Raw genomic sequence first — 27,924 nt, 5'->3', positions numbered from 1 at the left:
GAAATGAGCTGTGTCTTTTGTAGCGATCAGTTCACGCAAATCTTTCAATATTAGATGACATAAAATTCCTTTAAGTAGTGTGCAAAATGCGCTGAGCAGGGCAGGTCAGACTTTGGTGACAATGGACAGAAGGAGGAGTCGTTATTAACAGTTAGTAGCCTACATGGTTTCTATTAATTCAAAATAACTCCCAAGCTTACTGGCCCTCTAGTGGTGCCTGGATCACATGAAATCATTCACAACTAACCTAATGACCAAGAAAAGAAATTATGCCCAGCCACCAGCCAAGTGCTGTTCAGTTTTGGTTGTGTGTGGTACGTTTGTCTACTTTACCAGATACTTTGATATGATAACAACCCGCCTCTGTTCAATTCTACAAAGCAATTTGGCTGCTAAAATAATTAAAGTCTCAGTTGAGTTGTGGAATCCACCAGTCAGTCACAGTGATGCTGAATAACTGCAAAAACGGCAAAAAATTGTTTTACATTCATTTAATATTTTTTTTATAACATACGACATGGTTTTCAAAGGCAAGCTTTGCAGCATGACTCAAGTATTTCGATATGAGTGCCTTCAGTTTCAGCATCTGAAGCTGTTGAATCCTCCATAAGTTTCCTATACAACACTGCGGTCGAAATACATTTTGTATAAACCTCATACAGCTGTGTTATCATCAAAACACATTCTTGAGAGAATCCTGACTGTGTCAGTGACTATGTGCAACCTTCATTTGTACAGGTTGGGTGAGAAAAGTGAACATTTATAAAAGATTGTACACTTCAAGAAGAAAAAAAATATTGATGATTTAAACAGAGGAATACATGAATTACACTTTGGGTTGAAGTAAATGTTGGTTACCCTTTCTTAAATGTGCCAAGGAGGGAACTAACAACTGCCTTAGGATTTTACAAAGCACAAGGCAATACAATATTTTCCATATGGCTATGCAAACAAATAATTCAAAAGGAATGCCATGAACCAATCACCATTCAAGGACTCAATTACTAGATAATACCACAATTACAATCCCTGACTGGAACCGTTATGTTAAGCACAAGTGCTGTAGATAGTCATGTGACTGAAGGAAAGCATTAAGTTACTAAAGGGCTTAACTATGCATGTATTTTCACTTTAGGTGCTTACCAGAGTTAATCACAGTTAGTACACATTCAGATTTTACAGAGATGTCCCTAATAAAGGTAGATGAGGAAATGAAAAACAGTCCTGGTGCATGTGCATATTGTAGACAGCAAAAGGAAGTTGTACATAATTGTACACCAGTATTTGGTGCTGATTGCAAGTGCTATAAAATGGAGTAAATGCAGCAGTTAGGAGGGAAGCAAAAGAGACAAAAGTGATGGTATAGGCTGCTTGCCGTGGGAGTAGGGGAGTAAGAGTGTAAGGTGTAACAAATAACATACTGTAGAGCAGAGAGAACAAAGAAAATTGTGGACTACATGTATATAACAGAGGAAGTATTATACTGTATTCTGCATGACTAGCATTTACGTATATAACTTGCACGTTACATGGAATAAACATTGATATTCCATTTTCATGGACAGGACAGTGACCACAAACATAACAATACACATGACAAAAAGGCAAACATTTTGGACTGAAACGAAAAAGTAACATTTTTAATCATCATACATGGTTCTTTGAAATGTCTATGCATCGTTATCCAGCATCTGATTAATATATCAAACTATTAGAAATGACAGTACTACTGAGCGTTGTGCTGTTTTTACCCTCACCGCAAAGAGCTGCAAGGGTGTAAAACAATTGATGGTCTTGGCGAACATAGGCTAAGTAAGGCAGTTTACACATTTCTTGTTTGATGTAATTACAGGTGAATTCCTCTGAACCACACTGAGACAAAAATCTCACAACGGTATTGACAAAAGACCAGGGGCGATATCACTACAGATGCTCTGTGTTCCTTTCAAGCTTTTGTGAAGTTGAGATCCTATGACCTAAGCTGAGTACTTCTGAGAACTAATACATCCGAGGAATGGGAGTCTTGTGAATGTGAATGCGGCGATATCAGGCCAGATAATAGTTTCACAGTAAAGCTCAAATGACCAGGAAACAAAACTGCCAAAGCTGCAGATAATTTATTCAGTCCCTCACGGAGCGATATTTTAGAGCGGACAAGAAAACTGTAACTGAGGTAGGCAAGAAAACAAACAAATACTTGACCACCTCCTGTGTGTGCGTACCAAAGGATGCATGACAACTCTTAAGATATTAAAGAAAAATGACAAGAAAAATAAAAGGCAACTGGGACTGATGTCAACTTCCTTACTCTACTGCAGCATTCAAGTGTAATGATGACCTTGTACTACCAAAACTAATTTGAGCCAGTTAAGAATGAGATCCATGCAGGCCTGCAGTCCAGCCGCAGCGCTGGTGACAGCATGCAGTGTGCCTGTTATAGTTTGCATAATTTAGTGCCGCCGCTACTTACTGCCCTGATCTGTGCGCGCCTTCAGGGCTTTTCTTGAGGGGCCTTGAGGTGAAAGGGTGCAGAGACGAAGGGATCTACAGCTCTCACTTCTGAGGTCCATGAATGGAGAGGTCCAACAGGGACCGATCCCACGGCAGCTTGCCTGCCTACATTAGACACTACTCTATGGGCGGCTACAGGCTGCTGGGGCAGAGGTCCCTCAAAGTGTCGGGAATATTTGGCCAGAGCTTGCGGGCGGAACGGTTGAGGGGCGACCTGCCCCAAGACGCCTTGTTCAGGGGTTACAGCGTGAGCTACAGTCGGATGGGTGTATGAGGTCTTGGGCTGAGGGGACATGCTGGTGACTCCCGTGGCCTCCTTTCGTTTTCCAAAGGGAGCCTGGAGGAACACATCCAGCTGCTGTTCAGCTGCAATGGGGGCACGTGGAAATGGAGCGTTGGCAAAAACGTCAGCTGCGTCCTCTTGTGTGATCCGAAACGGGGCTTTGGAGAAGACATCCGGAACGACCTCTGTCCCCCTCGCCGACTCGGGTACCTGCTTGGAATGATTTGGAGTAGGTTGCTGGAAGGTAGGAGATGGTTGTGTCGGTAATGTGTCGGAGTGCGGTGGCGGTTGGAGGGGTAACTGAGATCCTGGCTCTTCTTCATCCTCAGAGTCCAGCAGTAGAGGTCTGGAGCCGCTGCAGTCATGGGCCACCGCATCGCTCTCATCGGCTCCCCCGTCCTGCTGGTCTTCCTTCTGGGCTTCTTTCTCCTCCGTTTCCTCCTCATCTTCGTCGCTGGAGTGAACACAGCCCTCATCTGCTCGAGAATCTCCTTCTGGAGGTTCAGTCTCTCGCCCCTCACCAAGCACAGTGTAGCCATTACTCTCCCCTTTCAGTTCTGCAGAGGAAAGCAGAGACAGAAGAATACGTTTCAGAAATGAACAAAAACTAAATCGTCTGGCAGTTAACATCCAAATATTGTCACTAGCAAGAAACTTCACCCTACTTGAATCACAAACATCTGAGGTCCAGCTGCCCGTTTAACTACCAGAGCATCAAACCCCAATCACAAACACATATGACCGATGGAACGTCTTTAACATCTGTAACCACTAAGGAATCAATAAGAATGGCCCAGCAGTGAGGAGCCAGCACAGGACAACAAACACAATACAGACATGTTCTACTCTGTACATAACAAGTTACACAGCACAGACAGGACTAGCCAGCTCTACCGCTACAACATGAAATAACCTTGTTTCCACAAATTGATTTCAGAACTGCAATATCCTCTAAGCTTCACTCAACCGTTACTCAAAAATAATGTCTTGTGTACTTTTGAGTCAAAAGAATCAACAGCGGCAGCAGTTTTAGTTTTGATTGGAATAGATTCTGTTGATGTACAAGGAGCTCAGAGGGAGTGAGTAGGTCTGTGGAAACAAGGAGCAAGAGCTTTCACTGGAGTCACAGCAGAAGTAGAGTTATGGACAGACAGGCGGACACAGAGGAGCAGAGACAGTCTTACCTCAGCAGTGTTGACAGCAGCTGTTAACTGGCAGCTCTTGGGAAGATGTTAGTTGCAGCCATTAAAAGAAAATACCAGTGTTTTTCACTTATTGGGTCATTTCCTTCATCACACTATCATCTATTTTAAATCATCCGCAGCCCATTTCTCATTTTATGGGCTTTTCTGTTATTTGAGCCGGGGTTCCTTTAATTGAAAGATTACTTACATATTAGTGCCAACTACCAAACAACTACTAACAGCAGCACCGCTCATGTAAATGTGTAGAATACAAGTTTACAGGTATCAATTTAACACAGTCTATATTGGTGCTGCTTAACAAGCAGAAGCACTATTTATTCAGGAACTCAATGCCAGTTACCAAAAGTCGTTGCCTAAAAAGGATGGATTGATAAGGATATCTGTCAAAGGGATACTTGATGGAGTTTCAAACAGAATGGGATCATATGGGCAGTGGGATGTAATGCAGTTTTAAATTACATGTCTCACGACATCCAGGAAGCATTGAACAAGTAGTAGAGGAATGAGAGAAGTAGAGGTAGAAGAAGAGGAATGAGAGGAGAAAACGAGAGGAACGAAAACCTCAAAAACACTGGTATTTTCCTTTAAATCTCAGGGCAGAGCTCAGTCAGCCAGAGGAAAGGACAGCTGAGCAAGTTCTGAGTAAAAGGGGTGATACACTTGGAAACTTTTGGGGCAATGTAAATGTGCAACACTTTCAGCAAAAGGCAACAAACTGAGGCACATAATCATACATCTATTCCAATTTTTACTGTCTACAAGATGTTCCTATTTAATTAAAGAACTAATGCTCAAGCACCTCACTGGGAACTGGTTCTCATCAGAGCTGCCCAAAAAGTTGACTTCTGTATCACTGCCTTACAAAAAGGTGTAGGTCTTTGCTATCCCGTCTTTTACTTTCCTGCATGGAAACATATGCAAGTGTCTGATGATGTTGTACTTTCTAAGACGTGTAAACGTTTTTGGCACCCATATAATGATAAAGTTTTAAAAGCACTGAAATCTGTGCTGAAAAGGGTTTAGCGGCTGCCATGAGGTCAGATTAGATGAACTGCAATCTAACTAATCTGGTTCCCCGAGGGAAGAGTAACCTACCAGCTACATAAAACACAAGGAAAAGGAAAAAAATATTTTGAAATAGAGGTTCCAAACAATCAACAAAGATACACTGAAACTTTCTTGTTTCAGTGTAAAAATATAATGTGACCCAAAGACCCAAAGAGACTGAAGTTACATTCACATTTATGAGTTTTATTCAATGTCCCTCTTTGTTTTGTTTTTTTAACTATTTTTCTCAATTCATAAAAATAGAAGTACACACTGGATAATAATTCTGCTTTGACATATCTGCTTCCAAATCATGTCAAACAGTTTGATATAACCAAAGTAATTATACCTGTCACCGTTTTAACCCAACCAACACAATAGGTACATTGGTTTCACACAGCAACACAAGTAAGACTCTACGGGCAAGGCTAGAACTCTACAGGATACAGCACTGTGGTGTCTAATAATAATGTTAAGCATTATTGTAGAATTGCATAGGTTAGCCACAAAAAAAACTGCAAATGACGCAACTGTACAACATTATTTGGAGAGAAAACAAACAAAAAAAAGCATAGTTTTATTGACCAAGCAAATTCTTATAGTATGGTCAATGTTTGTGACTAACCTTCACAATATGTGGCATTGGCGGGGGGGGGGGGGGGGGGGGGGGGGGGGCAACAGATCAATTACTCATGTCACAAAAGAAAAACTTTAACTTAAAGCATATACTAGTAGTGGCATCTCAGTGGAAATGTATTGTGTTATGATTTGTGCATTACATTTCCAAAATAAGGAAACAAGAGTTTTGCATTGACTGAATGTATTACAGGGAAACTGACAGCTCTGCCTCTGTTTGAATTTCAGTCTACTAACCGATATTCAGCATCTGAGGTGATATGGAGTTTAAAAGGAGACTTATGCCTGTGCAATGGACTTTCCCCTGGCTGGAGGCAAGCCAAAAGAAGAGGTAACACTTAGTGGGACTTCTACATTAAAGATGTAATCCAACTAACTGGCATTTCAGCCAATTCTAGCAATTGAGGATCATATGTAACGCTGATCCTCGAAGGAAAAGATGTCCATGTAATGTAGATTGTAAGAGTCACACAAGCCTCTACTTCTGATCAGCAGCCGATTGAGAGAGAACACTTAAGGAGGAGACAGGGGGTCACAGAGATATCAGGAAGTAAATTCCGTCATGAGCTCTGTTTTGCCGTCTCGTAGATGAGGAGGAAATCTATTCCTGTCATGCAACTTAAAAACCAAATCACCAGCATTATGAAAAGAACTGGGATAGAGTGCTTAAAATACTTCCCCAGTGAGGTAAGTCACAAGCACAGAGTTGCACCTACAGATGAGGATAGCGAAAACAAAAGGACTAGCTCAATCCTAGACATGAATGGAGAGATAAGACAAAAGGACTTTGGACAAAAGAGAGGGACATCTTTGCACTCTTAAATACAGCTTCATAAAGAATACACAGAAATATTTTTTCTCTATAATATGTACTTATGAACTTTATATATTTCATATTGGTACTCACTTCATACATTCATTCTAAAGCACTATCAATAGTCACATTTATTCATACCATGATAGATGAAATGCCTTTAAATATTGAACACTTTAAAATCTACTTTTACCAGTGCTGACAAGGGGAAAATGAGGGAATTCAAACAGCGGTTTTATGTACAAAGGAGTTGTTCGTAATATCTTTTCAGAATGAAATGAATGTTACATTGGCCAAGCGACATCAAGGTGTGTGGTATGAATGGATTGGCTAGATAAGACAGAGGGGATGTGAATGGGAGAGGGAGACCATGTGCCGCGGGCACACAAGAAAAAGACATTATCATGTGAAGCTTGTCTGATAATACCTACACAAAACTACTGGACGAAACCTACACTGTACATCCTTCTCTCTATAGTAGTACACTGCTAAAAACCTGCTCATCTTCACTGACCACTGACCCTGAGACCGGACCAACACATGGCATCGCTGGTACAACTTGAAACACAGAATAATGAAATCTTTCCTTACTTTGGCATTGTTACAAGTCAAATAATTTCACTCCCTTTTATTTCTGCTGTGTCAATCTGACAATGGGTCAAAGATAAAGATATGATGGTAAACCCATTCCCCTACACAAAAAGAGGCAATTTCAGCCCTATATAAAATGTAAATATACCATTGGTAGTCTTACCATGTGTTGTAGATAATGCTGAGGGTGATGATGTGCTGTCATGACCAAGGCCATGCAGCCAAATTAATCAATAAAATTCACATTGGCTTCACCAATTTTCATGATTTCAAGAGTTCATCACAACTGATAGATTCAGAGGGCAAATAATCACCTGCTCAATAGTCAGAATGAGGTCACAATAAACAGTTATGCTGAAATTGCATCTCTTACTGTATGTACAAAGTGAGCCTGAATAAATACCTGTTACACACATGGTTACTGATCTATCTGGGAGAAGCTACACACATTTGACTGCCTTAAATGGCGCAGAATGCATGCGCACTGAGATCGCATCCCAACAAAACATTTGAAAAAAGCAGCCAAATTCCCCTGGGGGCTAGCATGGCAGTAAACCACAACAGTTTGAGAAAACTGACAAGATTGCCCAAGAATTACATTTTGGCATCATTGGTCAATCTTAGTTTACAGCCAAATTGGTTCAATCGGTGCCAACAGCTCTGAATGGTTCACTCAGGGTTCGTCTTTGCTTGGTCAATAGTTTTGCTACCTATAAGCCTACATTGTATATGTTCAAAGCTTTCATAGGAAAGTGCATCAAATTATCCAGGAGGTCTAAAGCATTTCACTGCTCACTCTTTAGTCAGACCCCTGACACAAATGAGCGTGCCTGAAGGTGGCTTGTTTAAATAAAGCTTCAACCCTGAACAAGTGTACAAACACAGTGAACACAATGTAGCTGTGATCAAGCAAGGTAACATATGCATACAATGGAGGTTGATCACCATGGCAGTGCACTCAATGTGGGATGTTAATGGTAGTATGAGGAAAGCATGAGGAAGACCATGGTGTAGCCAGGACAGAAGCAGACGATGTGCTGAGGGGTTAATGTCAGATTGTTACCAGCATGGGAATGTCAACGGCCAGCAGAGATATTTGAAACCAGCTTTTCAGGTAAGTAGAGATGGAGTTCAGGCCGAGGAGGCACGTAAAGAGAAATGTTCCACTGAACCAAGCTATGGTGGCTCCTCAGTTTCACTTTGTAAGGTGCTACATTAAGTGCCTCTGCTTCCCCCATCTCTATCCCCCTCCCCCCCGCCCCTTGTTACGATTGCACACTGCCCCTTCGACCTCTCCCACCCCCCCTAGAGGTCGATGAGCTGATCCACCAGCAGAAGGGAGCGGGCCAAGTTGGGGATGCTGGACTCTGAACTGCCACTGTTGCTGCGCGAGTGACCACCTGAAACGTGCCAGAGAGAGAGATAGGGAGAGAGATGGACATGGAAAAGCCAAGGGAGGGTAAGAGTGTGAAAGACAAGCAAAAGAATAAGTAATATTAACACAGACGGTATGGAGAAAGAAAGGGCAAGGAGTTGATGAAGATGAGGGGAAAATGATGGTAGAGCAGAGAGATGTGCATGAGGAACAGGGGTAGGAAGAGAAAGAGAGACAGGCAGAGAGTGAGCTGGGGTAATCTTTATACAGCTGCATCATTATAGGGAGAGAGTAAGGGAATATCATTCTAACATGCTACCTTTGGGAGGAGACTTCTATCGTTTTCAATCCTGCCCTGACTTGGAAGCATGAGATAATCTACAAAGAGCCAAACACCTGCAGAGCGGAGAATCCCTGGCAGTATGACACTAGAAACAAAGGAGAGAAAGCTCACTAATGTGAGAGCTTGATGGGATGAAAAGCCTTAATGTGACAAGCACACCCATACAAGATTTCTCACATCAACGGTCACAGAATGAGCTATGGTGTCAGGGCTTTTGAATGAGGGCCTGCGTCATTCATCTTTGATCAGCAGTTGTGTGAGCGGAGGAGAGTGTCTCGTAGTCTGGGCTTTAGCAGGTGTGAGTGCTCAGCTCTGGGTTCTGCTAACCTTACCTTGATTCGAGTTTTTGGAGATAAGCACAGGGATGGGGTCAAACTCGTCCTCAGTGCCCTTCTCCCCACCCGACATGAGGAAAGCAGACTCTGCGGTGAAGGAAGAGGAAGTGAAGGAATGATGGATGGGGAAGGTTAACGCAGCCAAAGAGAGCAAAAAGAAAGGAGGATGCAAGTAGATTAAAAATAGATGTAGCCAGGGCAGTCACAGCATTTAAAGCCATGCATTTTATGTGGCTTTTGGCTCTTCTACAAATGAGTCAAGGGTCTGTTGAAGGTCTCAATACATGTGTCCAATGTCCATATCACATATTATATAGAAATATTTGTCCTCTGTGTCTGATCAGGCTCTCCGTGGTTTAGGAGGATCTTTGGTCTGTGATGGTTTGATTGGTCAAAACACCCAGCAGACATAAGGCTAGCTGTGGGGTGTTGCAGAGAGACGGTCTTACCAGAAGCTGTCTGACCAGGGGGCAGCGATACAGAGGCCAGCTCTTCCAGACAGGAGCCAGAGCCGGAGCCAGGAGGAGCAGAGGAGCAGGAGGAGGAAGGGAGAGCAGAGACAGACTGGGTTCCAGGAGTAGAAGGATGAGATAACAGATCGCAGCCCAGCAGAGAGTCCTCCCCAGCCAGAGGGTCTGAGTCAGGATGAAGCAAAGCCAGACGGACCAGGGGTTAGGAAAGTAAAAAGAAGACTGTTAGCTCAAGGCGCAGAAGAGAATGCATTTAGTTAGTTAGGCAGTTCACTGTTTTACCTCTGCTCACATAGGATCATCATCATAAAAAATGTATTGGTGAAAATGCCACTTTCTGTTAGTTCCCTCTGGTGGAGCAGTTTCACACAACAACAATATACTGTACCCACAGCATACAAGGTCAGAGTCAGGGGCAGCAGCTACGCTCTACTGCTCAGCAGTAGCTGTGGGTCCCCAGCCTACATTTTTGCCACAGGCAATGTCGATCATTACAGAAGCATGCAGATTGTGGGTGTATTTTGAGCAAGATCAGCATTGCTAATGAACAGTTTGTTCAATGTTTTCCTGTTTCACCCTCAAGAAAACCTCTGGCTCATGGTCCACAGCAATTGCACCAGACACGAAGGCAATCGTTCAGTGCAGCTGCCTGCCATATTGAAGAGTGACAGGCTGGATAATTTGTGCCAAAGCCTTGTTGCCAGGACAGCTCGTTCTGGTATGATGGTGAGGGTTAATGATAAATGATGTTGTGCTTTCCACACCAAAAAATAACAACGTAATTGCAGTTGTAAAGCTTGTGGAAAACCTTCAAAACAGCAGTGATGGGTATCAACAAATGACATGGGGATCATGAGCTCAACTGGCTACAAGTTATTTTTTCTTTTGCATGGTCAAATGCTGCAAGGAAGTATGTTGTTAATATTTCGCATTCTCTGGTCCAGAATGCCCTCTTTGTCATTGGGAAGGTCCATTCAAAGACAAAGTATCTGGCAAGAATATCCAAGTTCCTTGATAAGGAAACCATGAGGACATTAGCTACATCATTAGTTCAGTGCCACTATGCTTACACCTGCGTAACCTGGTACAGTGGTATAACTAAAAGAACAAAAGATAAGCTTCAAAAAACTCAGAACAAACTAATGAGGGTCGTCCTTCATCTCAGTCCAAGAACGCACATTAGCCCAAACCATTTTAAAGAGTTGAATTGGCTTCCTGTTGAAGGTAGAATTCAACAGTTAAAACTTATTATGGTCTATAAGATTTTACAAGGTTTATGTCAAGATTATTTCACCAGGTATTTTCAGTATGTTCGGGACTCTCATGGCCTGAATACGAGGGCTAGTGTATCTAACCTGAAACAACCCAATCTAAAAAGCAAAGTAGGGAGAAGTATATTTCTCTACACAGGGGGGGAGGAAAATCCCAAACAACATTAAATCTGCCCATTCTCTGAATAGTTTTAAAAAACAACTGAAAAAATGGATGCTGAGTAAGTTAGTAAAGTGAAACATCGTTTCTAGGACAGTTTGGACTGGTTTCTGAACTTCATGATTGTATAAAATTGATGTTTCTGTTAGGTGTTTCAGTGTAAAAATGGGAAATTAGTAGCATATACATGTCACTCCCTTTTCCTGCCTGCCTCCTAGCCTAGACCTCAGGACCGCAATGGAAATAAGTCATGTGACGTTATTGCGATATCCTGATGAATTTTAGTACTGTATGTAAATTTGTACATTGTATTTTAATTTATCGAAAGTCAATCAATCAATCAACCTGGCATGCTGGTGGAGATGAGCTCTGGTTGGGCTGATGGATGTCGCTGGGCCTGGGGGGCTTCCAAACCAGGAATCAGGGAATCCACACACACCTCTGCCTTCGCTACACAGAAACAAGAGGAGGAAAGGATGGTAAGATAAAGAAATTATAAAAGGACACATTAAACAGGGGTTAAAGAGATGTGGGCCTCCCAGGCTCCTTTCTCCAGTAGGTCTTTCTGACTTCATGACCACAATAGTTATCACTCATAGGTAGAGAGAGGAAGAGGAGAAGGAAGGGAAGGAAGAAGACGCATGCAGAGGAAACGGGTAATTGTAGGGCAAAGCAGGGGATAAGAAGAGCCTGTACCATTGGTGGAGCTCTCTGCAGAGCTGCTGAAGGGGTCAGACAGGGGTAAGAGGTCAGGGAGCAGCAGAGAAGTCTCTGGGGACTTCAATCCCTCAATCAGCTTCTCTGTGAGCGAGCCAGAGAGAGAGATGGAAGGAGGTAATGGATAGATGGCAAGAGAGAGAAACAAAATGAGGGAAGATTTTGCATTGACGAGTGGGAAGAGAGCAAAGAAGGAAAAGAGAGATATGAAAATCAGGCAGTGGGAGAAAATATTCCATCTCATCAAAATAAATGAGACTACCTTTGTGTTAGTAATAGGTCAGATGTAATAGATATCTAGTAGCCTACATAGCCTACATTTTTAAACAGGATGTAATATGGTTAGGAAACACAAAACCAGGATGTGATGTAACAACAAAGACCACCTTTTTGAACATTAACTTTCCATTCACAAATGACTCTTGAGAATCAGATGACTTGCATGGTTAATAAAGCCATAACATTGTAATAAAATCAGTGTGGCATGAGTGTAGAAAGTTGGTTTATTTAATTCTGCCAACCACAGTCATACACTCCAAGATCAGTTAGTGCAATTAAATCCCATGCTTTCAATGGACAAAACTCTGCTGGCCTTTACCAGCAATGTAACCATGCCAAACCAAAATAAACTGAGATTGGAAAAACATTCCACTTGAATAGTGTGAAAAACTCACAAACTGCAATAGCAAATCATTAGTTTAAGACAAACAAGCATTGACAATGAGTCAATGCTTGAGTCAGTGTGCTTCTTCACAACAGACATACACTGCTCCACTGCACTGTCCCTTCCACATGCCATCTCTCTCAACTATTCATTTTTGGACCAGTGTTGACAGATGAGCAGAGGACATCCCTGTTAAGTCAGCTTTGCTCTGTGTGCCAGAAACTTCATCACAGGCAAAGCATGAGGGTTGTTTTTAAGATATGCACCTCTCAAACAATCCCAAAACCTAGTTAATAGGCCATATTATTACTAATCAGGTTAAGTGGAAACCAGGTCCATGCATGTTATATGCTTCTCTCTGCAGCTCATACTTACAGGCGACTGCTATGGGGCAAAATATGGGAGAGATCTGATGCTGGGAATGTGTGGGCTCAGAAAATGGCACAGCAGATGTGACCTTTTGTCCCCTTCACTACAGGAAAGAGGTCAACACTGATGAAAAGCTGTTATAAATCCTAAAAGACAAAGAGCTAATTCCTCCTGTAAACTCAATGGAGAAAGCATGGGATATTCAAAATGCAATTTCACTAAACTGTCTTTTCAAATATATAAATTCTTCTTTGAATTCCAATAGCGTCTTCCTTATCCCAATTGCGGCTTTGTGTCAATCTCCTGTCGACACAAAAACCTTGTGCTGCACATGAGCACGCTGAACAACTGTGCTGAAAACACTCAAAGCTCTCTCTGCCCCATCAGCAAAAGTCTGAATGTGTTTGTTTGTGCGTGGCCTATTTGAGTGAGTGAAACAGAGAGAGAGAGGGAGAGGGAGAGAGAGAGAGAGAGAGAGAGGTAGCTTAGGGAGGACAGAGAAGATTAACCACACCCTGATTATGTAACAGCCTCAACATTTTATCCTCAGAGTTCAGTCCCTATTCAGTAAATACACAGAGAAGCGACGACTCCCCGGGTTAAAGAGCTAAGAAGCTTGCACTTGTGAAAGGGCTAAAGGCTAAACTGAGGAGAGCATAAAAGGCTGGGTCAGCATTTAATTAGCAAACAACAGAGAGTGGCAACCTGGGCTGAAGATCTGATGCTAAACTTTACCCTTGTTCTAAGTGGCCCTTATAAGCAGGCTCCTCCAGCAGTATGGCAATCCAATTAACAAAGGAGTATTTATCCTTGACATTACCAGGCAACAGCGAAAGCACAGATCTGCAAATGAGATGCAATATAGCTGTAGCTACGGTGTCTATTCATGAAAACTGACAAGGAACCACTGTGAGGCTGTCTGCTATGTCAACAAGATACGAATATGTAAAGATCAAAACCATAAAACTAGCTGTCACAAATTAACCTCTGTTAAGGAAACTACCTATATAAATAAAGAAAGTGGCTCATAAGTCTTAAGAATATTTTGTTCAAGAGCTCAACATGTTAGTGGACCAAAGGCATGGCATATTGTTTCATGTGGAGACAAGAAAATTACCTGGGGTGTCAGAGAGGGAGAGTGCATTAAAAGGGTCCGGGACACTCAACAAGGCTGAACCTGCATCCAAACCCAGGATGTCAGTAGATCTTTCAGCTTAACATTGCACAGAGAATGAAAACAGGGAGAGAGGGAGAGAACAGAAGAAGGAACGTGAGAATGTGAACAACAGAGGAAGAGAGAAGGTGGGACTACAGGAGACAGAGAGGACATAGGCTAAGGTATAACAACTCCAACAACTCATTAGAAGACACACAATACAGCACAGTGACTGGATTTCCCTGTCTCAAATGAAATAATTAAAGTGGCTCAGAGATTATTCAGAGAAATGTCCACTTGACAACTGTTACATCATCAAAGAGGAATGGAAGCTATGCACAGCAGAAGAAACCAAAAGCTGAATGTATATGTATAAAGCCTCCAGGGAAATAATAGAGATAGCAGACAGTTGTTATACTGAGCAGAGACAGAAAACCAGCAAGGAAAAGATTGCATATTATGTAAATAATGACAGCCCTACCTGGGAAAGCATGGAGCCCTGGAATGAGATTTTCACTGGAGCCTGTGGCCTTCTCTCCTGGTTTAGCTGCTGTGCACAAAGAAAGCAAAGTAGTAAGTAGTTTTAGATCACAGGTTCATCTACCAATGCTGCAGGTATACCTATGCATTGGACTGGGTGGTCTTACTCTCTGCTAGCTTTGCAAAGTCTTTGTTGAGCAGCTCCTCTGCTGTAAGCTTGGAGAAGTTGTCATCCCCAAATGGGTTCCAGCTGGGCTGGGCGTTGGTGCCAGGAGGGGCTGATGGGCCACCACCCTCACCTGGCTGGTACACACTCTGCTGGGAGGAGCAGGGGGAGCCCGAAGGGGTGGTGCTGGCTGATCTACAGTACGCAGAGGCATAAACATACACAAGGTTAGGAGAGCACAACAGAATTTGATCATGGGTGTCATCATGCCTTGGTTAATTTTATGGATAGTGGCCTACTGATGTATGCAAATAAGAGTGAATGAATAGTCCACAGAGTTATTTGTGGAATGAATGGAGGGATTCTTCCTGTGCTGGATTCTCTGGGCTATAAAAGGGTCATTTATTCTCCTTTGGGGTTCTCTGTCGTATGAATGGACTGTCTATTGCCCCGCTGAGCTCACTTAGTGCCATGAATGGACAGTTGATCCCTCAGATCATTGAGAGGAGTTAATTCCGCTCACTTGGACTTGTTGAGGCTAGCCTCGGCTGCAGCCGCCTGGAGTAGCTGGGTGGACTTGCTGACTGGGACCCCAAATACGGCACTGTGAGTGACATCGCTCAGGATGCGTCTGTGGCCACCCTTGGGGGCCATCTTCGGGGAGGAGGGGGGTGTCAGAGAGCCCACTTTGTGGATCGCTCTGCCAGCGGTCTGTAGGAGGGAAAAGACACAGAAGAAGATGAGGGACCATGCCCTTGATGCCAACAGAGAAGGTATCTGTTCACTGCATACAAAGATCCCAAGAAATCAGAGAAAAACTCAAAACAAAACAAAAAAACAAAGATGTTTCTTAAGATGATGACTTAACAATTCCTCCAAAACCATAAGGTTATGAAAACATGAGAAAAAAGTAATGAACAAAGGAAGAATAGATCCCAGAAAAAGGGATCAGACAGAAACAGAAAAACCTACTGATTCAGGAGTTCAACAAACCATTAAGCCTAGGCTTTTTCAAAATATATAGTATTGTCAACCAAGTATGAAATAATAATTTTGATTAGTTGAAAGATCTGGTGCAAAGAAGTAGATGATTTTGTCATCAAAGCAGCAATGATCTGGTCTTTCTAATCCTTGGACAGTAAATCCCCACAGGAAGCATCATTATATGAGTGTTCACAATCCTGAATTTAATATATTCTGTGAGAGATCAATACCACTTTCCCAGTGCAAAAGAAGAGAAAAACGTAAAAATCTGGATGTGATTTGTTAGAGAGGAGCCGGTAAGCAACCCTGATCCAAAGAGCAGCAGACGGCAGCGTGCATGGGGAGGTTACCGTGACCTCTGGGTCAGCTGCAGGGCCAACGGCTGCAGACTCCGGGATGGGAGTCAGATGGGGAACTGCACTTTCATGGATGGGGGCTATGAACACTGCAGGGCTGGCTGGCTGCTGCTGCTGCTGCTGCTGGTGGTGTTGCAGGTTAACAACTGGAGGAACAGGCTTAGCTTTGGACTGCAGTAGGGCAGATTCCTGAGAAGCTGAATGCTGCTGCTGCTGGTGGAGGCTCTGTACCAGCTGATGCTACACAGGAATACCACACAGCCAATGATGAGGAAGGCCAAGTTGCCATTAATAGTTTGGCCCAGTTTATCATGATTTATTGCTCTTTGACAAGCGCAGCAGTCTTTTATGGAATTATTTTTAGGGCTTATTTTCTACCTTATTTGACATGAGAGAGAGAAATAGAGAGAGACAGAGAGACAGAGAGACAGAAAGAAAGACAGACACAGAGAGAGAGAGAGAGAGAGAGAGAGAGAGAGAAAGAGAGAGAGAGAGAGAGAGAGAGAGAGAGAGAGAGAGAGAGAGAGAGAGAGAGAGAGAGAGAAAGAAAGAGACAGAGAAAGAAAGAAAGGGGAGGGAGGGTGAGAAAAGATGACGTGACATAGGTCAAGAGCAGCTCACAAACCCAATGTTATGAATACATAGTCTGCTGAGAGCCAGAGCACCACAAATGCACAGGTCTGGTCTAGTATTTTCACTATGCTGACCCTAGCTGCAAGTTTGAGCAGACAGGATTTTTTCTCTCTCTTCTGAGACCAGAAACGAGCTCAGGCAAAAACAATAAGAGAGGGAATGATCAAGGGTGGAATAAACTGTCACTGTTATTCATGGATTAATGGATAATGCAATTACATATGAGTAGATATTTAAATTAAATATGAGTAGTTAATTAAAGACCAACACTGAAAACCTCAAACAAAAATCCTAGAAATTGAATTTTACAGTCTGAACCCCAAAGTAAACCTCAGATGTTATGGTCAAAAATGTATGAAGTGTGCAGTTTGTAGACAGGGAAATGGGTTTTTTTTAAAAACACACAGACACAGACACAGACACACACATACACACAGACACAATACTGCAAAATAACAATTTCATTATTTCTCAGACAAAATCCCATGTTCTGCCAGGTTGCCCACCTGCTGGTTGGTCTGTTGTTGTGGGCTAAAGAAGGCTGGGGCTTGTTGCTGTTTCATGAAGAGCTGCTGATGCTGGGGTGTGGCCTGTGGCTGCATGTTGGCGGTCTGAGCTGGCTGGGGTGCAGCCTGTGCAGTGGGAGCCTGCTGAGCAGGTTGGACAGCGGCAGCAGCCGGAGGTGGGACACCGATCCCAACACCTGGCAGGGAGCAAAGAGGATGAATGGCTGCCTTCTTGGGTTAAAACTGATAGCACAAAAGAGAAGCCAACAGAACTATCATTTATCACATCAAACCTGTAATATTTTTTCCACTAAGCCTAGCATTTACCAATAATACCAAGGATTCTTTCAACAGACAGTAGCTATGGTTCCATCAAACTGTCAATTTACACAAACTCTTGAAATGTTGCAAAACATAAAATGTGAATCACGCGTGCTTCCATCAGCTGAGTTGAAACAAATATATTAAAAAACACATCCACAAGAAAAATGGAAAGAGTCCTTCAAGAATTGATTAGTATTGGGCAAGCTAATAATTTTCTTTTGTTAGCTAATGTTTTGCCATATTTCCTGCTTTAACCCACAGACAAAAACAAAGAACTGCACTCTGCAATATTCTAATGTACCAACTAATAGGCGTACAAGCACAATGGGCTCCTTATACATGGGTATGTATAAGGTGAGGAAATTTGATCAAATTTCACTGTTCCTTTAACCCATTTTAATTTGGTACATTATAAATAAAAAAAATATTTGGATGGAAACCCAGCTAGTGAGTGAGTCAGAAGAAAATTGTAAAAAAAAAAAAAAAAGTATGGCACTGTAATTAACAGTAAAATCGTCCTCCATGTCTTTTTACAAGTAGGCCACAGACTGGATGGCCCTGCGAGACTGTGGGTGTCAAAGGCTCATTAAAAGACAATTAGAAGCGTTGGGCTAACTGAACCACTGGGATTACAAGGCCTTGCTATTTCAGCCAAATGCTTGAGCTCAGTACAAGATGTCTGTTCCTAGGAGTATATTGTTACCAGGAGTCACGTCGCATACTCAGGCTTCTATTACCACTTAGTGAGGCACTAATGGTCTTAGCCTTGAAACACAGACTTAGCACAGAGCAGCCCTTACCCATAGCCTGGGACGCTCCTGCAGCCACATTAGGCCTCTTGCGTGGGGTAAGGGCTGGCTGGATGGGCAGAATGCCTGATATAGGCTGGGGCTGGGCCTGGCCAGCCTTGGGCCGCTGCCGAGGTGCAATCGAGGTTTCTGTGGTGGGAATGGGGTCTGTGAGTCTGATGGAGGGAAAGGAGAGTAGAGGCCAAGTCATATTACAGATTGTTATTGATAACTGTACTTAAATGCTTTGCTCGTCACTCACCTGGCTTTGGTTTGACTCTTTTTGGCCACAGCTTCACTGGCTCTGATAGGCTCGGGAAGTTTTGCAGGAATGGGCGAATTCTAAGACGGTAAGAAGTTGCAATTTTCAGATGAGAAAGCATAATCAAACCAGAGTTTCACTTTTTAAAACTTATATCAGTGAGGTAGTAAGAAATATTTTAAGCATCATAGCTGCAGCCTCCACGGATGCACCTTTAATGCCCACTTTAATGCTGCTTTGTGGGCGAGGTGGGAAATGTGCTGAATCAGAAGACTGAGTGCTGATGTAGCTATGTCAATACATTAGAAAGGGCCCTGGGGGAATGGAAGGCAGCCAACTGGCAAAGCCAGAAAGTTTAGCTTCTATCCAATGTCATTTTGTTCTAGACTGTTGTTTCTTTGCAAAACAATGAGATGCAATTAAAGACGCTTTATGTGAGGTACAAGGCTTCACTGTGGTAATAAAAAGTACATATTTCACACCAGCCCTACAGTATATTCTCTTTATGTACTCCTGTCAATCCTGTCGCCCTAGACAGCGGTGACTTACATGTACATTTTGGACCGGACATTCTCGTCGAACCAGCTTAAAGGCAAAGTAGGATACTTGGTAGATATCTGGTCTCTTGTCTGGGTCAGGTTCCAGCATGTATCCTGAGAAAACAACATGGACAGGGTTGTTTAGAAGCAGACACACAAAAAAAAAATCGCATTCAAGCCCAACTGCACACACACACCATACACATGCACAAAGTAGGACAGTGAGTATATTCTGGGGAACAAGGTTACTCACTGATGAGGCAGTGCATGTCCTGGGAGTAGCGGGAGTTGTCTGGGATAGTGAAGCTGCCGTCACAGATAGCCACTTGGCTCTCCCCAAAGGGCAACGTGAAGTAGCACAGCTTATAGAGCAGACAACCCATGGCCTGCACACACAAGAAGAGAACATAAACACACATAAAATAGCCTCGACTCCAGAAAGTCAGTACTTACTAATACACGTCATTATCATGGTGACATAATATGATCCTATAATCATCATAACATGATGATTAACAGTCCATCTCACCCAAATGTCCGCCTTAGTCGTGATGACCTTGCCACCATAGAGGTTGACCATCTCTGGAGCACGGTATGACAGAGTAGTGTACCTGTACAATTAGTGGTAGACATAAATGAGTTTCTAAATTTTAGTTACAGAAAAGAATATGAGTTTCAGTCTAAATGTTGTCAGGAACCCTCACTTTTTGATTTCCTCCTCCACCACCGGCACCCCCTCTGTCTGAGGGTTTTGGAAGTGGTTGGTGGCACTCCCGAAGTCACAGAGCACGTAGTGTCCCCGGTCGTGCAGAAGAATATTCTCTACCTACATGTAGAAGAGATGAGGAGACTGATCAGGGCTGGTAGAGCAAGAGCTGAACAAGAACGTCACAATAAATTTCCATCAGATAATTAGCGTGGTGCACTATCTGATGGCTGATTGTACACCACGCTAATTATCTGCCATGACTTATAGATGGATCATAACGGATTAGTAGTTAGTACATGCATATTTGGACATGTATTGGGAGACGTGCCTTGAGATCTCGATGGATGATTGGAGTCTTGCACTGGTGGAGGCGGGCCACAGCCTCGCACGTGTCACAGAAGATCTGCAACACCTCGGCCTCGGTGAAGCCCGTCTGTAGCCGCTGGTTCATTAGGTTAACTACCTGTCCGCCTACAGAAAACACAAAAGGTCAACTGAGAGTCCACAAAGGTCAGCTGACATTCAAGGACAAAGGTTAACTGAGAGTCCATGACTAATGACTACTGGTATGCCTCTATGAAAGGTATGATATTTAAAAAGGAAAATACTACTAGTTTTATTCACTTTTTGGTTCATTTTGCACCTCTGTTTTACATATTCATAAGCCATTTCCCATTGCCTGACTTTAGATTACAGCCTGCTTCCTCTCTCACTTTTTGTTTGTATTTTGAAAATGGCTGACGCGCGCAGGAGTTCTGAGGATGATGAGCCCTCAAAACAAAGACACCAAACTGTGGATACACTTAAAGGAAAATCACAATAACTAGTCCATATCCGTGGATGCGTGTGCCACAACTACGTGTAGACTTCCAGGGATGCGCACACCACAACTCCGCGCAGACTTGCCAAAAATGCGCATAAACAGTGTAAATTTGGGAAAATGGAAAAATCAGCTTCGTCAGTCCCTGCCTATGCCAATGCTCAATGCCCATGTGCAGTTTCAGATTGATTGGCCAACCCATTGAGCAAAATGGATGCAGACAAACAGACAGACGGACAGTTTTCCTAATTTTATAGTAGGATGTAACACGCACGCTATGCAAAATCAACCCGGCTTTCTACAGTAGCATAATGAGCATGCTTCAGCATCTGAGAAGAAAACATCCCTGTGCGGAAGAAGGCAGAGCTGTACTGTTAATGTAAACTCTTACTCTTATCAGCACAATGTTAGCATTGGTGCTAATAGCGTGAGATAACTTCAGATGCAATATTTTTATTATGAAATATTAAGAAAACCCCTCATTAATGTTTCCACAAAAGACTATTGTTGTGAACAGTGCTATCTTAAGTTAATGTTGGCTAAAGTACAGCAGTAGTAACAATACTTTCTATGACCTGGTGATAATGATGTTACAATAACACAGTTTAGGTTTCTTCTTGATCTGACTAATCAAGAATAATCCTCAGATTAAAAGATTATCAAAATAATCATTGTTGCAGCCCTGGTTATAACAACCACAACTGTGTTCAGATGATACCTAAAAGGTGCCAAATAAATTTCACAGGTATCAATTCCATTGCCACCTCTATCCTTCCTGCAGTGCACTTTGACTCTAATCCTGCTTGACTGGGAACTTGTTTATTAACATTATTTCCTGGTAGGAACAATGAAGCTATTTCTACAAGTAACACCACTCAGTTTTGCATTGACTGAATTATGAGTTCAGTTGACTAGGGTGGCTGTCAGCAGGATATCTGATAGAGCTTCAAACTGAGCAGGATCCAGTGAGTAAGAGAATGTAATGGAACTCTGAATTCAGTAGAGACAGGAAGGGATAGAGGAGCGTAGATTTACCTCGACAGAAGTCCATTAAGATTAGGACTTCCCACACATCGCCAGCTCCAACTGAAGTTATGCTGGAGTCCAGGAAACCGACTATGTTTCTATGGCCCACCAAGTCCCTCTGTGTAAACAAACACATAGAGTTGGGTTAACATAGCACACAATGGGAGATGCGGCTTTCTTTAGATTTTGTTTTTTACAATCCTAAAACATTGGCTAAATCAATGACTAAATACATCCATATGTGTTACTATTCAGTCCATTTTTATCTGTAGAGAGCTGCTGAGTCAGTGCCAAAGGGCTGGGAGTAATAATGATAACCATCCTGTAATAGTCTTGCCCCCCAGGGTGTGGCTCCAGGAACTGGTTGGCTTCCCTTACAGTAAATGTCTCAAGTTAGGAAATGGATGGGTGAGAGAGTTCACATGTTCAAAGGTGCCAACTCAACATTTTCAGCAGAATTCACTGTGTTTAAGAGTGAATGAGTCACTACCAACCCTTGAGCTGCTTCCCGGTATCGTCACCAGTCACCTGATATTGTTAACCTACTTAAAATACCTAGGAGTTCCAGGTGTGTGGGGTTTGTCACACTGGGATGACACAGTTTAGAAAATCAAAGCAAGTATTTGAATGTCAATTCAGTATATTTCTCTGTGACTAATAATTGTCCTGATGCAGTAAATCCCACCCACCTGGTACTCCAAGCAGGTCAAAACTAATGCTAAGAATTTTCTGCAAATACTTTTTGATCCATGTCTGATTGTCACCATCTCCCTCAACAATAAGACAATCTCCTACAACACCAACTCCAAGTAGTGGCAAACATAACTGTATATACATAGGTGTACATAGCTCTTCACTTGGAGTCAGATGCCTATACTCACCATAATCTGAATCTCCAGTTTGCAGATCTGCAGATCGTGTTCATTGTTAACGTACATCCTCTTGAGTGCACAACGCAACCCCTGGTGAGTCCGCACCAAGAAAACAATGGCAAAACCTCCTGCAAGACAGAAAGATAGACAGAGAGAAGGAGAAAAGAGAATGAACATGCATTTTATTTCAAAAGTCAAACAGCAATTGAATACATAACCAAAACTACAATCTCATAGAAAGTGGTTCCATTGTACTTCTGGACTCTCACCTAAGGCTGAAACCTACGGTGTTTTTTTGTATGTAAAGTGATATAGTATACCGTCTATGTCCCCTTGCACTACTGTCCCTACTGCACTCCGTCCCTGTACCACGTGTGCTAGTATGCAATTATGTCACTATGTCAGTTGTCAATGTTTTATGGTACTGCAGCAATGTGACCAAGACAAATTCCTGTACATTTATTGTATGTGGTAAATAAGGTGATTCTGATTTCTGCAAATGAACAGCAACATGAGATGACATTAGCCTATGATCTGTTCTGAAAGACTCTTCAAGCCAAAAGTCCCTCAGCTGCGCTTTGATCCTGGCAGAGACTAATTTTAAATCCTGGCAGCTCACAAGGCTGATAGATATAAGAATGGTTTTGCGGAGGCCTATTCCAATCTGACCATTACTGCATCAAAACAAAACGCAGCTCTCAGTCAAACAAACACATACATAAACATTCCCAGTCAAACACAAACTCATCGCCTGGCAAGAATGGTGTTGCGGTAGGGGAAGGAATGCTACAGTGGAATGTGTGCTGAGTGAAAGGCTGGTTGACACACCAGCAAGAGGAGCTTGAAATAGCACCATGTGAGTCAGCAGTTGTGCTGAGGGGAAGGATGCAAGAAGTGAAGAAACTCACACAGGACACAGAAAGTGTGATTGAACTCATCATCCCACCTTTGGTCACACAGTGTTGGCACACAAGGGAGCCCAAACGATGGCTGTCTCCATCCATGGTAACTCATATCCATGACAACACCCAGTATACACTGGTTCTTTTCTAAATTCTTAACAACCACACAAATTAATGAAATAAGTGTATTTTTGAACAATGCAAGAGCATTTATACCTAAGGCTCATGTCTCAGTACAGTACAATGTAAACTGTGCTGTACAAATGCTGGATTTGAAAAGACAAATTGTTTTGGTTCCACTGCATTGAACTGTGGGCCTGTTGCGTGTGGACAGTCTGCTTCATAATTCACACTATACCGATGTGCATCAAAACTAGTCAAAAGACTACTCTACTGTCTTCATCGACTTTTAGATATGGACTAGCCCCAGCTTTCACTTATCTCATAGGACTGACATCAAGTTGGTTCTCTCTCTAGATTTGAAGTCCGCAGCATGTAGCACTTTAACAACATACATTAGCACATGCCAACTTTTACAGTAAAAGAAGTCTGTTTTAGTCCCTCTCCAGGCGCCGCTACCAGCCCTCCTGCTCACTGTTTATCTCTCTCTCTCTCCCTCTCTGTCCTCCCATCAGCTTGTGTTAATGCCAAGCACTGGGCTGAGTCATCCAGCTGGCATCACTAAGCCAAGGACAGTTCCACGTGACCGGTCTGTTTGAGGTTTGGTTAGGACTGCCTTGAGCTACTTAAGTGTGAGCTGTCCAATGAAAGAAATGAATGGAGCACAAAGGGCCGATGGGAGTCAGCATCTTGAATAGGCCTTGCCTTGCACAATAAATACAGCAGGCTCGGACTACCTTGAAATCATATTGGTGTCAGGGTTGTCACCAGTATGTGACTAGGTGGTGCTGGGCCACCATTGATGATATCACATTATACTTTTACTGTCATCAGTCGTAGATTAGGCGTGATTGAAAATTTCACAATGAGGTGAAAAAAGAAATTACACGCTGTGCTGCGCCAATGGTACACAGAATGAGAACACTTTTTGCTGCAGTAATAAGAGTGTTACGACACAGAACAGTGATGTGCTTGAGAAGTGTGGCTCAATTAGGACAATATCAAATAGACCAAGGTTATATCTTAAATCAAAATACACAGTAGTAGGAAGCACACTTCATGAGCATGAGGAGTAGGTCTCGTGTGGATGTGTGTCTGTGTGTGTGTGTGTGGTCCCCTCAGAGCTCACACTGCTGAGTCCCTGCTGTTTCACACTGTCTAATCTGAGATGCATGTAAGAAATTAGAAGGATTAGCTGCCTTCTTAAGCAACATCCAGCAGTGGTCTGCACTCTCACCAGACAGAATGGCCAAACAACAGTAAGTATAGCTACAAATAGCCACTGTCCCTTGACGTAACTGACTGTCAGGATTATACCACTCGAGCTCATGCACACAGACTCAAACAAATGCACACAAAAATACACCTTCAAGTGTTGTTACAAGAAGTGCAGTCATTGGTTCAATGTTGGGTCACAATTTGTCATCAGAAAAATAGAACTTATGTAATCACCACATAGGCCATGGCCTCCTATAAATGTCCACAGGCTACTATATTGTTTACAAACATGCTCACTGCAAGACTACACCATGCTGGACTGACAGCAAGAGATACTACTACCATCGTCTCATCTACTGTAGACAAATTAACATGGGATATCCAGTGTTAGCTTTTTATTACCTTATTTTTTTTACAAATAAGGTAATTCTTTTTTCCAAACACACTCACTGGAGCACTGTTTTGCATAGTCTAACAGCAGCAACTGAGGAGACATCCTCCCTTACAATGCCACCCATACAGCTCCAGAGAGGGCTAATGTTACCAGCAGTAATTCTATATGGCCAGAAGAAAACCCATCTTGTTGATAGTGAGGAAAGAAAGCTGTGTCACTGAAAATCCTCATAGACTAAGGGCTGAGAACAAATCACAAACACCTAACCTAGGCCCAACCATCTCAATTAATGACTAAAAAAAAAAAAAGACATGATTCCAAAGCATTTACCTCTATGCCATTAGCTACGAGAGACTATGTCCCTCTGACCGCTGTGTGCCTGTGTATTGTGAAAACTCTGTTTAGGACAGCTAAAGGCCACAGAGATCAACAATGATAACATACAGCAGACATGAAAACAAACACAATTTCCGAATGGAATAGCAGCCCGGCAGATAGCAACAAATAGCCTAGACTGCAACCAAAACCATCTGAATAAATAGGCCTAGCCACACTGGAGTGAGTCAGTATCGCAAGCAGGAGGTCCACCGCCAGGGCAAGAAAATATGATCTGTAGAAAAACATTCCAACTACCATTTTATGTGACGTGTAATTTGGGGGAAAGATTAATCCGGTGCTACAAAGACTAGGCAAAATCTTGCTAGCAAGGCCTAACAATTATCAATCTCTCAAATGATGCTTCTCTCAAGCTAATGTCTGCATCAAGGCCTGTTTCCAGAACTGATAAGGAAAACAGAAATTAAGTGCTACCCTCTCAGCCTCAGGTGATGGAGGCCCAAAATGAAAAAAATCCACTTTGATCATGAAATCTGCTTGCAAGGTAGGAAGGGAGAGTGGATGAATACCCATTCATAAAGGCATGGTGTGGCCCAACAGATGGTGCCCATCCATACTACTGATGAATTAATCACTCTTTGTCCATCCATTATTTAGTAACAGGCGCTCTTAGCTGATAGAGCATGGCAGACACTCATGGCAGAGACAGACGACCAGTGGGTAACCTCTTACCCTTATTAACAACAGTGTTTGGAACACTGGCAATGTTGTGGTAAAACGCTCAGTAGGAATGTTCACAAAGACTACTTTAAAGCTAATGTCTCAATCATAATATTAATCTCAAACATGTTTTTCACTTCAACCACATCACCATTTTGGATCTAGACAGGCAGATAATCAAAATGCATGATTGGCCAGTAAAATCAGTACAGAAAAGTGAGGGCCCCAACCTAATATGAATGCTCCATCTTGTCACGAGGTCATATTTTTTATGAGTATGTTGCTCCAGATCCTAATGACATTTTCCCTTAGCTACCAAATGCATTAGAAGAAGCAAAGGCTTATCCAAACTTATGAAATGTAGGGTACATTTGTGATTTGTCACTCCCTCTGTAAATATCAAGACAGATGACTCAGCATGGTGTTGGTTCCTTACAACACAGCAGGCAATCCAGTTATACCATGTTCCGCCCAGTCTTGAGGTATGGAGTGCAATAATGTAATGAGATGGCAACCTGAACAAACTGTTGTAATCTGACTACATGGTGATTCACTGAATGATACACCCTCATCCACACTTGAATTTTCAGCTTTTAAGGGAGTCTGATTGGGACTAGGCTAGCTTGCATGCCAATGAAGAAGACAAACTGCAATAACAGAGAGATGCAGCCAACTTGTCTACAGCAATCCGAGGTGGTCACAACTGCCTCAAGTAACTACAACAGCTGCTACAGCCTTGTCCTATAAATCTTGAACACTGACCAAGTCAAGACCTTTCTCATCAAGGAAGGAAAATGAAGGTAGCATCATTATGTTAGAGTTGTAGCTGGGCTAGGCCATAGCCCCTCCAAGAATAGGCCCGTCGTTTACTGTTCTGTTCGTCTTCATAGCCATGTGGGCCACTTTGAGATGTTTACTCGTACATCTAGTTAAAACTGGTTGTGTGAAATGTGCATAATTCACACGAGATATAGTTCACCTTCAGCGACAATCTCCTCGACGGTCACTTGATAACGTCCAATGGAAAAGACCCGTCCAATGAAGCTGCCACCGCCGCCAGAACCACCGCCTCCTCCACCGGCTCCAGAACCAGGCCCAGAACTCACTAGTTCCCGACGCGAATCAAAAAATTTCTTCATTTCTCCGATGTTATCCAAAGCACAATCAATGCCCAATTTATTAGTCTTGTAACAGCGACAAGTCCTGGATGTAGCTAGTTGCTGTTGGTTGTGGTGCTGGTGTCAGCAGGCTGCGATGCTAACGCTTTAGCAGTTACTAAATAATTGAATGAATGCTACTAGCTAGCTTCCAGCTAAATGCTAGTTAGCTGGACCTCAAAATATTCCAAACACTGCTGACCAATGTTACTTAACTCATGGTTTTCGTAACGGACAGCAGGCTGAGTCAAATAATGTTGATATTTGATCAGAATAAGATAATGTCCATACGGAAGTCACCGCTTTCCACACTCAACCGACAGGAGCCAGCCTGTGAGGTGAGGCTGGGAAACCCTAGTTAGCCTTTAGCTTAGCTAGCTAGCTAGCTAGCTAACCAGCTACGTACGGTGACAGCTGTCAGTTGATGATAGACTGGCAGCCAGGCAGGTCCTTAGTGTCCCATGTAGCTTATTACACATCTCCACTGCTTTCTTCCACACGGAATGGTATTTAGTCCATCGGCTCTTCTACTTGTTTGTAAGAAGCTAATTTGAATCTCCAGTCCTTTTGACACGTCCTGCAAAGCTGTAACAAGGCTGGTCCGCTAATGATGCGGCTACAAAGAGAGTAGATAGCGAGAAGAGTCCTCTATCAGAAGCTTCACT

The 27,924-nt window shown here is 42.7% G+C and overlaps 1 protein-coding gene across 5 annotated transcripts; it reads right to left on the bottom strand.

Annotated features, from left to right (window-relative positions):
• Window positions 1-491: 491 nt before the first annotated feature.
• On the bottom strand, window positions 492-27,924 carry LOC139654215 (AP2-associated protein kinase 1-like). 5 transcript variants are annotated; one of them, XM_071531292.1, is made up of 19 exons: window positions 27,082-27,924; window positions 22,422-22,540; window positions 21,550-21,658; window positions 20,023-20,165; window positions 19,690-19,811; window positions 19,515-19,596; window positions 19,239-19,371; window positions 18,996-19,099; window positions 18,447-18,526; window positions 18,197-18,360; window positions 17,073-17,269; window positions 15,928-16,173; window positions 15,117-15,304; window positions 14,595-14,788; window positions 14,429-14,497; window positions 11,387-11,491; window positions 9,590-9,775; window positions 9,138-9,227; window positions 492-3,351 (listed from the first exon to the last, which is right to left on the bottom strand). In XM_071531292.1, the coding sequence occupies exons 1-19, from the start codon at window positions 27,239-27,241 to the stop codon at window positions 2,492-2,494; spliced, it is 3,351 nt and encodes a 1,116-aa protein (XP_071387393.1). In that variant the 5' UTR covers window positions 27,242-27,924; the 3' UTR covers window positions 492-2,491. The 5 variants fall into 5 exon arrangements, with proteins under 5 accessions (XP_071387393.1, XP_071387395.1, XP_071387396.1 ...); XM_071531294.1 differs by lacking the exons at window positions 9,138-9,227; window positions 9,590-9,775; window positions 15,928-16,173 and adding exons at window positions 11,738-11,842; window positions 13,909-14,004 and having other exon boundaries at window positions 19,690-19,807; window positions 20,019-20,165; XM_071531295.1 differs by lacking the exons at window positions 9,138-9,227; window positions 9,590-9,775; window positions 15,928-16,173 and adding exons at window positions 11,738-11,842; window positions 13,909-14,004 and having other exon boundaries at window positions 14,429-14,494; window positions 19,690-19,807; window positions 20,019-20,165.

The sequence above is a fragment of the Centroberyx affinis genome, unplaced genomic scaffold, assembly GCF_046629955.1.
Source record: "Centroberyx affinis isolate AG114_WGS23_722 - 3 ecotype Tasmania unplaced genomic scaffold, CSIRO-AGI_Caff_v1 ptg002062l_1, whole genome shotgun sequence".
In the NCBI taxonomy this organism is placed as follows: Eukaryota; Metazoa; Chordata; class Actinopteri; order Beryciformes; family Berycidae; genus Centroberyx; species Centroberyx affinis.
The sequence above is the reverse complement of the archived record's forward strand: the minus strand, read 5'-3'. Positions and strand labels throughout refer to the sequence as shown.